The 14607-nt window shown below is 36.7% G+C and overlaps 1 protein-coding gene across 2 annotated transcripts in view; it reads left to right on the top strand.

Moving 5' to 3' along the window:
* The window catches only part of LOC306892099 (phospholipid-transporting ATPase ABCA1), a 105180-nt gene that overhangs the window by 8404 nt on the left and 82169 nt on the right, over window positions 1–14607 (top strand). For both annotated transcript variants that reach the window (XM_079452910.1, XM_079452909.1), the window contains exon 2: window positions 2320–2429. In XM_079452910.1, coding sequence (XP_079309036.1) covers window positions 2364–2429 — 66 coding nt within the window. In that variant the 5' untranslated portion in view covers window positions 2320–2363. The remainder of the gene's footprint in view (window positions 1–2319; window positions 2430–14607) is intronic.

Here is a 14607-nt window from a genome sequence, read left to right as displayed (position 1 = left end):
CAGTTATAAACCAATATCGACCGATAATATTATGCATCCCTTTATACAAAAGCCAAACACAAACCTGAAGTTAACTGGGGGTCAGGTGCACGCGTCTGATGAAACTGTCTATATTTATACCTTTTTCCTGCAATCCGTATTTCTTTCCAAAGTAAAAAAATACTCAGTACAGTACTGATACGTTAAAATGAGAGTAAAAACACACTGGACTCCACATCTGCATTAAAGTATGTGATTGTTTTATGTTAAGTCATGAACTCTCCTGAACTCTTATTCAGAAGGGTGTTTTCCTGAATCAGTGTATGTGTATGTTTACGTGTTTGAAGATAATCATCTGCTCATTTCCAGAGAAACGAAGGTGAGCATGACTCTCACCTTTCCCACTTGTACCAATTAGAGTGGAATCCGCTCTGTTAAAGACCTTCCCGTCCTGCATTGCCCTCGCATCTGTACTTAAAGAGCTGTTGGGAGTATTAGAACAGATTTAAAGCTCTCCTCTAGTGTGAAGTCTTGTTAGGGTGGCTTGGTAGTGTGACATTGTTGTTTCTATATGGTGAGATATCCTGTTCGCTCATGAGCCGTTGTACTGCTAATGGTGACATCTCAAACAGTATGTAGATATTTTAGCCTTGTGAGATCATAAATATAATTTTCACTAGATTTACACTCTAAAAATTTTTGCTTTAATATTTTGCTGTGACCAGTTCTCATAAACTTAAGTTCATCTAACATATACCATTGAGTTAGACAGATGACCTTTTCTCCTGAATGAAATTTATTTTTTCGACCAACTTAAAAGACTTGAATAACTTCAATTGAATTATTGAAATTGCTCCAACTAGTTTTCTATACGGATTTAATCGTAGACACTGGTTGATCAAAACCTAAACCATCCCACCGTTCTTAAATAATTCTCAATGCAAATTTGAAAGCGAGAGATCTTGCCTTTAGCATTCCCAAAGAAATGACCTTCGAGTAAAACATAATGTATGCCGATTCTCTTTGAGCATAACCTAAGCATATCCTTTAGGACAATGGTAACCTCTTAATAACACTTACACACCTTTTAATGCCAAGAGAACCAAATATTAGGTCTCATGCTGTTCTGATGTTGATGAAAATCCATTATTTACTATCATCATTTACTCCCAAGCAACGCATGATGGGAACTGGGATCCTCAGCAATGCTACTTTAATAAAACATCCATGTAGCCTCAACATTAATAGGTCAAGTTAGATGACTGAGCATGTTGTACAAATGTATTTTCGAAACCCCTGACACTCAGATATTGAAATTGTTTACGTATGTTAGGAGCCTTGAACTACTGAACCCGATTGCTGTCGACAAAATTCAGTTATCTAGCCAATTGCTTTGAGTTACTGCAGCTTAAATATTGTTGTAAAAAAATAAACACAAAAACTACACACAATATTAAGTCGAACTACTTATCAACATTGTAAGCAAACTCATTAAAATAGAGTTTGATACAAAAGTTTAATCAAACCAAAATAGAGCAATTTTTTACTCACACCAGTGCATTAAGTTAAGTTGTGCCAACAGATGGCATGAATCATTTTAGAGATAATTTGCCAGTCAGGTGACAAAAATGAATGTGCATGAATTTTCAAATAAATCTGTAAAAGTATTAAGAAAGTGTTCCTTTGCAGTGCAAAGCCGTTCTTAGTAAATAAACTTTTGAGTTTTCATTTTCTGGTACTGTATACTTAAGTTTGTATTTCAGATCAGCCATTTTGTTTTACAAAACCATTTGGTCAGACTTCTGCTACTAGACATGTCTGAATAAAACAAAGTTCATATGAATAAGATGTGAGTGTCTATCAGTAAAATAATAAACCCTATTTATTGAGCAGACACCCACACTAAGATCAGACTGCGTGATCTGATTTTCATATTCCCATCAGGACTCCCATTGGTGCTCATTACAAATTATAGTCAGTTAACACCTGCAGAAGTAATGAAACGGGTAAATTATATTGTAGGCTTAACAATACACAAAGTACCACAGATTTGTCCAAACACAGGACCGATCTCTCAAGTTTCAGGACTGATGCATTATTTTCTTTTGTTCGTGTTTAACCCAACTTAAACATCCTCCAGTTTGATGATTCTTACGAAATCTTCGTTTCAAAGATGTCACCTGTATTTTAAAACTTGCATGAACATCAAACGTTAGGGACGGATAATCTAATGCTTGAATTAAAGTTTCTTCCACTTGCATCATGATACAGGGCTCGTGATCAGATTTGGGATTGCTTTACTCTCTATTGATAAGAAATATCTCTGTTTTGTCTCTATAGGGGTAACTGGTTGATTATTCCCATAGAGACATTTGAAGCTGATAATGGGTCTCCTGACACAACTCCGACTGTTACTGTGGAAAAACTTTACCCTGCGGAGAAGACAGAAGGTACACACACACACACACAACATTGAAGGATTGCACACTTACTCACTGTAGTACATGGTCTACTTTAATTATGTCTTGACACAATTTCTGCACTTTTAGTGTTTAGTCATACGACTTCAGAATTTAACTAAATCCTAACTTTTGTTGCGAAGATAAACAAAGATCTTACGGTTGTATATTCTTGGATAAAGTATCGCTTCAAGTCGAACACACCTGCTCCTTGAGATCTTGATCAGCTTGATTCAGGTCGGAGCTCTTCAGGAAAGTACGTCCCGGTATCCAAAAATACCGGACCAAAAGTACTTTTTCCGCATTGGAATAAGCCACACAGCTGGAAGAAAAAGATCTGACTGATGATGTTGTCTAGGAACACTTGTCGGTTAAAGAAAATATAAGAAATTGCATAGCAAATGTTGCACCTCTAAGAGATTTAATGTTGGCTGTAATCTGAAGTAATGTATATTAGCTTTGTTGATAACACAAAAAAAGTTGGCTGACCTGTTGCTTATGAATATTGATATATTTTACATTTACATTTAGTCATTTAGCAGACGCTTTTATCCAAAGCGACTTACAGATGAGGAACCATTGGAAGCAATTATAACAACATAGGCAACAAAATACATAAGTGCATCAAACTAGTCCATTAAAGCCTAGCACAGTATAAAAAGCTAAGAATAGTGAGGTTAGGAATTTCTTTTTTTTTTTTTTTATAAAGAAGGAAAGGGAAAAGAATTAGGAAAAATCAATCCGCGACGTGTTGACGGAAGAGATGCGTTTTTAGGCGTTTTGTAAAGATGGCAACCGAGTCTGCTGATCTTGTAGCAGCTTGTAGATCATTCCACCAATGTGGAACAGATCCAGAGAAGGTACGGGAGAGTGACTTTTTTCCTTTTTGGGATGGTACCACTAGTCGTTGTTCCTTTGCAGACCGCAGTGATCTGGCAGGAACATAGATCTGCATTAGCGAGTGGAGATACGATGGTGCAGATCCGGTGTTGGTCTTGTAGGCCAGGAGCAAAGCTTTGAACTTTATGCGGGCGGCAACAGGGAGCCAGTGTAACCTGATGAAGAGCGGAGTTACATGCGCTCTCTTCGGTTCATTGAAGACCACTCTTGCCGCCGCATTCTGGATCATCTGGAGAGGTTTGATTGTGCAAGCAGGAAGTCCAGCCAGAAGCGCACAGAATATTTTACAGAATATAGTACTGAAAAGTGCTTTTATTAGGATAAATGCATTTTGTGTTTGTTACAATGTTTGTTATGGCTCACTAACATTACACAAACCCAGATGTTGATGTTAGCTGGGGCTCCTGTGTTTTTTTTTAACTTGTTTGTTGCACGTTGGACTGAGCTGGCAGGGTTGCAGCCTATGAAGAGCATTTCATTTAGTCACTTGTGGTATGAGGTTCCCTTTGGGTTAGGATGTTGCTGTGGAAGGTAGATGTTATGCGCTATTCTAAATGATAGGCCTAACCGCTGGCCCATCCCCATACACTTAGTAGTGTAAACAACTTTTACAATTGTCCCCTCTTAGGTGACGGCTCTGTTCCTATTGTATTACCCCATTGTAGAAAGTACAAAATAAACTGCGATGTATTTGGAACAGCAAAGCTGATGCACATGTACACTCTAATGCTCATGTATAATTTACAATATACACAGTCTACACAATGAACAGGCTCATATCCGCACACACCGCACTTGCATCAAAACACACCCAGTGCTGTATTGATTCCGGAGGGAGAAAATGTCCACCTGACCTAAAACAGGTATGTGTGAGAGAATCCAGATTTCACTGGTCTCACCTTCACAAGGACTGCGAGACACACACATGAACGCATGAGATTGTTCATCACCTTGGGCAACTGTCTCATCTCAGAGCCTCTCTGGAGAAACCTTCCAGTGATGAATGAACATCTGTGACATGTTCTTAATGACAGGAACCCGGAAACTCAAACCCAGAGACATAAAGTGAGATCACAATCTATTGATCGTGTTCAGTTCATGCACTGTAGCACTGATAGTGCTTGGTAGCTTGTGGGATCACTGGGCATCAGATTGTCAGCGGTAAACTGCATAATAAAGGAACAGGTATAGTAATACCTTGGCAGCGTAATGCTAGCAGTAGGTATTATGGTTTACTATTAAAATGGTGGAGCTGGTACCTATGACTTAGACTAAATTAATTAGTCAAAAATAAGAAGCCGATAACTTGACAGCTCAGATTCAGAGCGCAGGTGCTTGCTTGCCTACTTTTATTTTTGAGTTTGTTAGGGAGTAAACGGGTTTTGACTGTCTCATTCTGAGAAACAGTAGACCGGACAGCTTTGTGCTTGGACACTGTAGGATTGGATAGGCTAATTCTTGACACTGTGTAATTGAACGGGCTTCATTTTTATTGGTCAGTTGGATTTAGGGTACAGTGTGATCAGACACGCTCCTTTGGGGGGCAGTAAAATAAGACAGGGTCATTTGATAGCAAGTGTAATCAAACAAGCACATTTTGGGGGTAAGAATGCACTGTAAAACATTTTTTGTTGACTAATTAAAATATGTGCACCAATTCTCCAAGATTTTATTTAACACACTGAGGTCTGTGCTTATGAAAATGCTTTAGACAAAACAGGCTTTGTGGCATAATCTTGTGTGTTTTTTAACTCAAGCACGAAAGAGAACTTAATCCTGGTACATTGTCTGACAAATTTGACTGTATACACCTGACCGGACCGCTGTTCTGAAATGCTGCACCATATTTGCTTAAAAATGCGTCACGAGAACCCTTAATCTCAGATCACGTGATCACAAATGAAACACACTTCCTTGAAGTGACCATGGCATGTACCCTTGCTAACAAACTTCTAAAAAGGGGCCCTTGCAAAAGGATTCAGGTGTTCACTTTTCATGTCCTTCGGGGTCATATAAATGCCATTTGGAAATTGCCCAGTCTTTTGAGGTGTTTATAATGGCTAATCTGACCGAGGATGTGATTGGACGAGACTGCGATTTGGCAGAATGTGTAATTGGGCAGTTAGAGACTTTGAGAGCATGTGATTGGACGGGCTGATTTCTGAACAGGACGCTGGCTGTTTAAGGTGTGGCCACATTCATGTTAAGAGCCTCGCTCACCCATGCTGCCCCAGGTGGGCAGAAATTGTAAAATGAAAGACTTCACTAAGGCAACAGTCATATTAGAATATTAAGTATGCTAACTAGTGAGCACAACCCATTCCCAAAACCAGTGAACTCCTCCCTTGTAACTTATAATACTTACAATACAGTTTGCATACAGACCAAATCATTCATTTTAATTATCTGATTTACAACCGAGAGAATCTGATATGATAGAGTTTCACGTGTTGTACAGTAGGAATTATCTGAATGTGTGTAAATGAAGTCATATCCAGGGGATCTTGAAAAGAAGTGGGGGTAACGCTTTAGATTACAATCGCAAAGAACTGAAAACTGAATTTACGGTGTAAGTTTTGGTAACTATAGTGTACCTATGCGTAGGTATAAAGGAACAAAATATTAGTTCGGGTAATAAAGGGGTAGCAACAAGATATTCAATCCGCAAAGAACTGCGTTAGTAAACCTAAATTTACGGCTCATGTTTTGGCAAGTATAGTCTACCTACGAGGGGTATAAGGGTTCAATATTTTAAGTTCAGGTAATAAAGCGGTAGTAACCATATATAATATGCAAAGAACTGCATAAGTAAAACTACATTTAAAGTGTAAGTTTACGTTATTAAAGTGTACCTATACGTGTAGGTATAAGGGAACAACATTTTAAGTTTGGGTGATACATTTTTTCCATTTTGTTCCACGAAGTTATAGGGTAAGAACAATCTGAAACTTAAAAAAAAACTTATTTGAAAATACATTTGAAATAATGTTTATTTCTTGGTTATTTCTTCCTCTTATTTCAATACAGATTAACAGCAATTTCTATAGGAGATACACGTTTTCTTTCTTTTCTCCCCACATAACCTCAAGCAAGGATTTTAGTAAAAACACTCTAGAATGCTGCAAGTTCATGGTTCCTAAAAGTTGAAGGATCAAACCGCACACAGCCATAACAAACCCGATGGATGAATTAATGTCTGAAGAGAAAGGTTAAAAATGTACTTTAAACTTTTTAAAGTATATCGCCTTCGACCAACTTGATGAAATTGTTTTCACAATTCTTCTAATAAAAGTTTTGCTTTCATAGTTGTGCACCGAAGACCCGTAAATATGAAATAATTGAATTTATTTTCATATGATATAACAGGCCACTTCATCCTCCCACTGTGCAATACCTTGCGGATGTGAAAAATATTCACCAGAGCTGTTTTGTGTTTTGAACGTGCTTCCGTGACACCACTTCCATTGTTTTACAACGAATAAACCTACTAATTAAATGGAAGTCTCAAGAAAAAAAGGAAGTGCATCACGTTGTTTACTTCAGGGTTCAAAAATGAGGTGGATAGAGTCACTGAAACACTATGCTCTTAGATAGAGAGAGAGACAGAGGTTGTCTTCTGTATTGTGTTTGGATGAATTGAACTGGATTGTCAGTGGATTTTGCACTTGATAACCGGGGTATAGTAGACTCTGCAGAACTCTAATAGATAAATGTATTAGAGTCACATCTCTCTCTCCATCTCTCTCTTCAGTCATCTGTCGTGGTTTATTCCTGTCTTCTATTTTCTCTTGTTACTGATCTGATAAAGTGAAAAAATATGGAGGGCTTACATAAGTGTGCATAGCCATGGCACAATTTATTTAAAAAAAAGTGTATTAAAAACATTATAGTAGACATTGTTATCGTGTAGGTTGCGATAGAAAATACCAGTATTGCAAAAAGCTATGAATAGGGATGTAACAAGTCACCAAAAGCTGGTTGAAAATAAATTATGGGATGTGACGACAACCCTTAAGGACCACACCCACGAATGCTTAGACTTTGCCTCTATATGTAATCAAAAGTATTTTTAAAGATTTATTGTAAGCAAGATTTCAATGGCCAATGACAGCAGGGGGGATTTGATCGTTTTGTCAATCAACGTCTCTCAGCCAGTTAAGTTACATTCGGCCTTGGATGGTATAGGTATAGAATACCTAAAGCACAGGTTTATCACCTGGCAATTTTCAATGCACATTTGTGATCCATATGTGAAAGCCCACCTATAAAGTAATTTCTTTGTGATATACTATTTTTACATAAACCCACCCTGCTAAAAAATCGAAACCATTACATAAATTCTAGTGCTTTCCATTAAAATACCATTATGAAGCACAAATGTTCTTAATGTCTTTGGCATTAATGGGTGTTCTATTGATTCCGATCTGCATCTGTTGTCAAAGACTTACAGTAAATCATATTGAAATAAATGTTTGATGCTCATCACTAATAACTAGATTTTTTGCCTAGTTTTCACACACTGTGTCACACTGATGAGTGTAAGTTGCGCCTACTTTTAACATTGATAGTTAACTATAATAATGAATAATTATTTAAGTTTTATAAAGCACCCTTGCACTTATAGATTGCTGGGAAGTGTCTCTAGCCTGACTTTCACAAGGCTGGCCAGGAGTTCTCATCTCTTATCGTCTAAATCAATAATATACAGTACATTGTAGTATTAGTTATATCCCCCTTTCTCCCTCATTTATTGATTCACCACACAAATAAAGTTTGTGAAGTTGACTAGTCAGATACAATTTAATATGCCAACAATCTCCTTACAGTTATGTTTATGATAGCAATCACGCAAATTTTATTAAAGAAAATGCAGTGGAGGGGCCCCTGCTACAGCGTAGCATAACCCTTGTCGGGCTCATTTTCGCTAACACCGGCTGCAGCTGTATGGAATAAATTTCCCCCAAAAGTATTTTAGACATATTTAAAAAAAATACGCGTAAATCAAAAAATAAAAACCATGTGTCGGAACTTTAAACACATTTCAAACTATTAATTTAAATTGATACGTAAAGACAAAGTAGTCCAAATCGCACACAAAATAATACTTTACTTGGGTAGTTAACACATTTTTTGTGTTATCTGATATTTTCACCATATATATATATATTTTTCCACTCATACGTTATTTTTTCCCTTGTTTTTTTTCCGACGTTCTGCACTTGCTTTTCCAAATGCTGCAGTTCGAGTTTCATGGTAATTAGGGCGTGCTTTAACGTCATCATTGGTCCACTAGTTCTAGATTGACAGCTCCTCCTCTAGCCAATCAGTCGAAGTGGGTGTTGACGTCACTCCAAGCGTGACTCGCGGGATACACTGCAAATCCCGGACAATCACAGGTAATTAAACCTGTTACTGAGTGTCAGATGCATGTCTGATATGACAATTAAGTAATTTGTTGTCCGATTCGACCATATAAACCATATACAACATTACCAAGAAAATATCTAAATTATGTGCTTTTCTAAATTAATTAAGATACGCATGGCATAATCATTCTCATGAGCTAGCAACATCACGCATTTACACCAATTCTGTATTTTTTCCTAAATACACAGCCAATAATCTTAAGTAACTTAATAGAGTAACTGATAACTATAGCACCGCTGACTAAACCCAGCTGACAGAACACATGTACGTCAAATTAACTGACTATGTAGTCGAATCGGACAACAGATTACTTAATAAACCTGGCAGAGAACACTCATAACAGACTTAAGAAATGTTTCTGACACTCAGTGATGATACAATTATGTTAAATTATTTGTCCAGGATTTGTAGTTTACGGTTATCAATCTTCAAGTGTTTTTATTTATTGTAATTAATCAACAGTAAATGTGAAAACACAGCAATGGAACATAACAGATATACGTTCAACCAGTGGTTTACAAAGATATCATAATAATGACAGTAAAAAATTACAGCAAAAAAACCCTGAATAATAGTCAAAATAAGAAAGGTGTGAAAACAAAACAAAACATATTTAAAAAGATACAGAGGAAGGCATTATGCACTATTGCTATTATCAATCCGAATTTCATAATATTCCAATATAGAAAAATGTTAATTTCAATTAAGGAATGTGAGATAGACAGCTGCGAGTCACAGAGTTTTTGCTTATGAATAAAACATTTCCCATGCAAAATAAAAATAATAATAATATAATTCAATTAACTGTACCTTTATAGTAAAGGAGCTGGGAGAATCAATGTGTTTACCACAATAAAAGGAGCTGGGAGAATCAAGGTGTTTACCAAAGTAAAGATATAAAGTTTAATCCTTATGGAAAATGTATCCATCTACTTTGCTACAGTGTCATTCACAGGATATATTTTATGTAAGACTTTAAAATGAACTTATTTCACCTTATTAGGAAGACAGTACTTATGAGGAAACAACCAAGTTTTCTTCCAGTCTTTAAACTAAATAAAAGAAGCCCAGTAAGTTTACCTTTAATCTATTTGCAAACACCAGAGCTAGAATTTTATAATAAATAGTCAGGAGTCTAAGTGGACGGCAATTGTCTATTAGAAGAGTGTCTTTGACTGGTTCGGGAACAAGTGTAATAATAATGTTTCATCGATGTAGTCATATCTTTCAAATTAATACATTCATTATGCATACAAAACAAAGGTTGTTTAATTAATTCCCAAAAACGAATATACTACTCAACAGTTAATCCAACAATGCCTGGAGATTTTCCTTTCTTCATAGAATGAATCGCTGTATGAATTTCTTTTGTCAAATCAGAATCACATAAGGATTTGAAGTCTATATCAATAACTGGGACATGAGCTTGAACATTCTTAGTAAAAGTATAATTTTTTTAAATACAGATGTGTAAATGTGTAAATGTTTTTTTTAGCAATATCTAGATACGTTTGATTGACTTAAAGATGTAGTTCCTTTAATTCTCGCTCTTCCTCTTTAGACCGATTACCTGTCAATAAATAATTTAATTTTTCTATTTGCTCAGTTCATATTTATTTACTCTTCAAATTTAAGTCTTTACTTCTTTGTATATCTGTCTAGCTCTATATTTAAAGAATTCCCATTTATCCTATATATATATTATACATTTTATCAGAAAACATATCATTAAATAATATTTTAATATGGTCATTGAAGATGTTATCACTTATGAGACAATTATTAAATGTCCAATAACCTTCGTAATTTTGGACCTCATTTTAAAATGATCTATTTACGATCAGAGAAGGGGGCAAATTAATGACTCTATTCTAGTATTCTTCTACTTTAAAGACATTTTACTCTTTGAAGTAAAGTCCTGCATGTCAGGATGAAAAAAAAGGCCAAGAGTCCGTGAGGTTGAGAGAAAAACATATAGATAAAACATTATTTCACATATAACTAATGGGGAGAACCTCAATTTCTTCTACACAGTAAAATGGCCATTGTTAAATCAACACTGCTCAGTGTATATGGTCCCACTCTACAGAGTGTTTATGTAACACTGATGTAGTGTTGAAGATAATGAGGCAATTAAGTGATTAATTAAGAGATGATTAAGCATCAATGATGAACACCTGCTGTTAACAAGCAGAATATAATATTATCTAAACATTCATTAAGATCATCACCTAAAACTAGAAGGGAGTGTGGGTATGCATTATGTATTTCATTAAAATGGAATTACAGCCATATATTGCAAATAACATGGCTTAAGTTGAGTTGTCCTGTTTAATTTCCATAATGATCCATCTGCTTTCCCTAGAAGTTATTACTTCCAAAATCCCCTCCAAAGTCCCCTTAAATTTGGGTAAAAGAATTGAAACTCCAGCAGAGTGACAAAGGAACAGAAAGTTAACTAAACTTTAAATCCATAATAGATAGACAAAAATAATAATATATCAACCACTGAAAAGTGTAACGAGATTAACTTTACAGAAAAGAAGGAATCACATACAACCAACCAAAGTCATAGAAAAATAATATTAACATAAACAATGCACCTTTATACGTAGTGCACCCAGGGGCGGGTCCAGATAATTTTCTGGTGGGGGCACAACAACAATTAATCTGGGGGGGCTCCGAAAAGTAACAAAAATGAAAGCTGCCACTGATCGCCCATATTCACTTCAATTTATATTGTAGTTAAAAAAAATGTATCTTGCTTTTCTTGGCCACATTTAATCTGCTTGGTGTACCCTTACCAAGTGGTAACACACAGAACACTAGCATGTTTTCTGTACAGAATTAGAAAGAAGTTAGTGCTTCTAGCTCTGTACAGTGAGCAGTGTTCTGTCTAGTAATCAGTTTTATTTCCCTAATACCTGCATTTCCACCTGGAGGTCCATGAGGGCTGGTCTTGCCCTGGAAATTTTGGACTGTTTTAGCTGCCTGGCTGCATTCATCTTGAGTAATCTCACACTGCTGGTAACCTGCACTCTCCCTGATCATTTTCTTCTATGTGAAGAAATTGGAGATATTTCCGTGACTCTGTTTCATGCTGTAGTCTACATTGAAAATGTGTCCACAAACACAATAAATAACAACATGTTATTTGTACTGTACCAACACCACAGTGTCAACGATGATATGATACTCTGTTGTTGACTGTTAATTCATGTCACAAAACGCGAAACATACAACGGATGCTAATTGCCAATTAGCATCCGTTGAATTGCAATAAATAATTGCTAATGCTAACGTCACTGAAACAGTGGAGAGATGTTTATGTTTATCCAGATGTAGAGCTAACTAAAGAGTAAACATACAAGAACAGTTTCGAATGCAAATTGAATCAAATAAGAGCCAAATAGACAGTCTTAAAGAACCCGAAGGGTTATGTTATTACCTTAACTCCGTGCACAGAGGAGCATCACGTTGCAAAAAAGTAAGTGACTGGTGAAGTTAAGAGCTCATTAGCGCAGCCATGGAGCCACTTCCTTTGTCTTTTTTCCTAAATAAAAGCCTTCCTTAGTTTTTAACACAGTTTAATCACAAGGTTACAGATTTTGCTTCCGTTTTAACATCCAGCGTCGGTAAAGCACTTTAGGGCAGTGATTGACATTACCCGAGTCAATGACCATTGGGGGGCCACATTGGCTGGCCAATCAAATTACAGGGGTGGCGGGTGCCCCCCATGCCACCATGGACGCTCCACCACTGAGTGCACCTTGACTAGATAGCCACATTATAGGCCTAAATATAACAAAGGGAGTCTTATTAATATATTTAAACACTGTGATACTCATGTTCATCATATCTTTACAATGGCAACGGAAAAAAAACATGGCTTAAGTTAAACGAAAGCACTGTGTTTCGAATTATTATAAGAAATAGCCTTGAGCCAAATATAAGGCATTTATATACTTGGCATCAAAAGCAAAATAGCTGAATATCACCCAAACCCACGGAGAGTAGAACGCATATTCAGCCAAATTACTTGACATCGGCAAAGTCGAACCTCTTCTTATCAATCAAAGCAAATTCCCTTCATCTCAGTCTTTCTTGACCAAAGGACTAAGTTTTTCTATTGCCTCCCTATCTTCCGGGGATAAGTCTTCTGTAAGTCGCAGCTTGTTGTCGCGCAAGTACTTGCATCCTCTGGCAGCTTGCCAGATAATATCTCTGTGTTGGCGACGAAGAGCTAACAGAACAATTTGGAAGTACCATCATTTCTCCGTGGGCCGAGCCGATGGCCGATATCCACTGCATCTTCCATGTCGCAGATCCCAGGTACCACATCGGCAGTGGTATTAAAGACACTCCCTCCTTCTGCTGCACCCATGCAACTTCAGTGTCCAGCCCGCCTTAATTAGCATCTTGTTTTAGTATGTATTTATTTTGTACAATATAATTAAAAATGTGTTTAAAGTTCTGACTTGCGGTTTTAATAAAACATTTTTTTTAATATAACTGTGTGTTCCCATAGAGCGCGAATGAGGCGTCAAAAACACGCTTTTCGCGAGTAGTTGGACGCTTGAACATTTTGTGTTTACTCGCTTCATTCGCGCTATTCGCTTCATTCGCGCTATTCGCGTGATTCGCGAGTGAAATTTCGCTTCACGAAAATGTTTTTACAACTTACCAGATTCTCCGACCTCCTCACTCACTTTCTTCCAAGCAAGATCCTTTTTATTCCTATTTTTATAAAAAATATGAACACGTATCATATAGCTCCGGGTGTCCACACACTGAGAAGATTAGCTTGTCCTCCATTTTGTATTTCTGCCTCTGCTCGCTACGTCGTCTACGTCACTACTAGAGCAGGCTCCTGATTGGTTAACGCGGCGCAAAATTTCGCCAAAGTTCAGATTTTTCAACTTGCGTCATTCGCGCCGCTTCATTCGCGCCATTCGCGCTATTCGCGCCGCAAGCGCGTCTAATGCGTCTTTGTATTGACTTAACATGTAAATCACTCGCGCTTGACGCCTCATTCGCGCTCTATGTGAACACACAGTACTACTTTTACCGGGACATTTATCCCATGCAGGAGTAGCTTCAGGGGTAGGTTTACGAAAACACCAAAATATTGTAGTTTAAATGCTTGTCTTTCATGAGCACCTTTTGTTTCATATCTCCCGGTTGCACGAATGGTCCAAAAGACAGTGTGTCGTGTGCACTCTTTTATAAGTGGGTATACGGAAATTCTTGATCTTTTCTAGTGAGCTACAGTGTATACTATATACTGTTTTTAAAAAATATATTTATTTTGGATACTTTTAGTTACAACATCAGTCTTATAATTACAATTGTACATAGTTTTGATGAGTATGCTAATATTCTAAAAACTGGAAAAGTTCAATGTTGGTGAATGGATCAGAAACCGGTGCCGGCACTGGTTCAGCAAAGCATAGCATAATGTCCTCTTATTTAAGAGTACCAGCATCCAACAAATGGTGACGGTGGTTAAAAAATAACGATCAAATGTTTTGCACGTTTTGCTAGTTTATGTCTTTTATAATATTGGCTTTCTTAAAATCATTGTAAGAGTACTAAATTAAATCAATTTGGAGAGTTTGGCCCTGTACTTGCTGGATGAACCAATATTTTAAATATCACGACCAGGACAAAAAAATGTCTGCTTATATTTCATATTGATATGCCAAATTTATGCCTTGCTTTGCCAGCCCTAAATGTCCTACATATGATTAAGTATATTACTAAATCGTTTTAATGAATAATATAAGTAAGTTGTATTTTTGAACTGTTTATTTATTTTCCATGGCTATAATATTGGTGTTGC

Source organism: Barbatula barbatula (assembly GCF_947034865.1).
Source record: "Barbatula barbatula genome assembly, chromosome: 1".
Taxonomy (NCBI): domain Eukaryota; kingdom Metazoa; phylum Chordata; class Actinopteri; order Cypriniformes; family Nemacheilidae; genus Barbatula; species Barbatula barbatula.
This window is presented reverse-complemented; position numbering and strand designations above follow the sequence as displayed.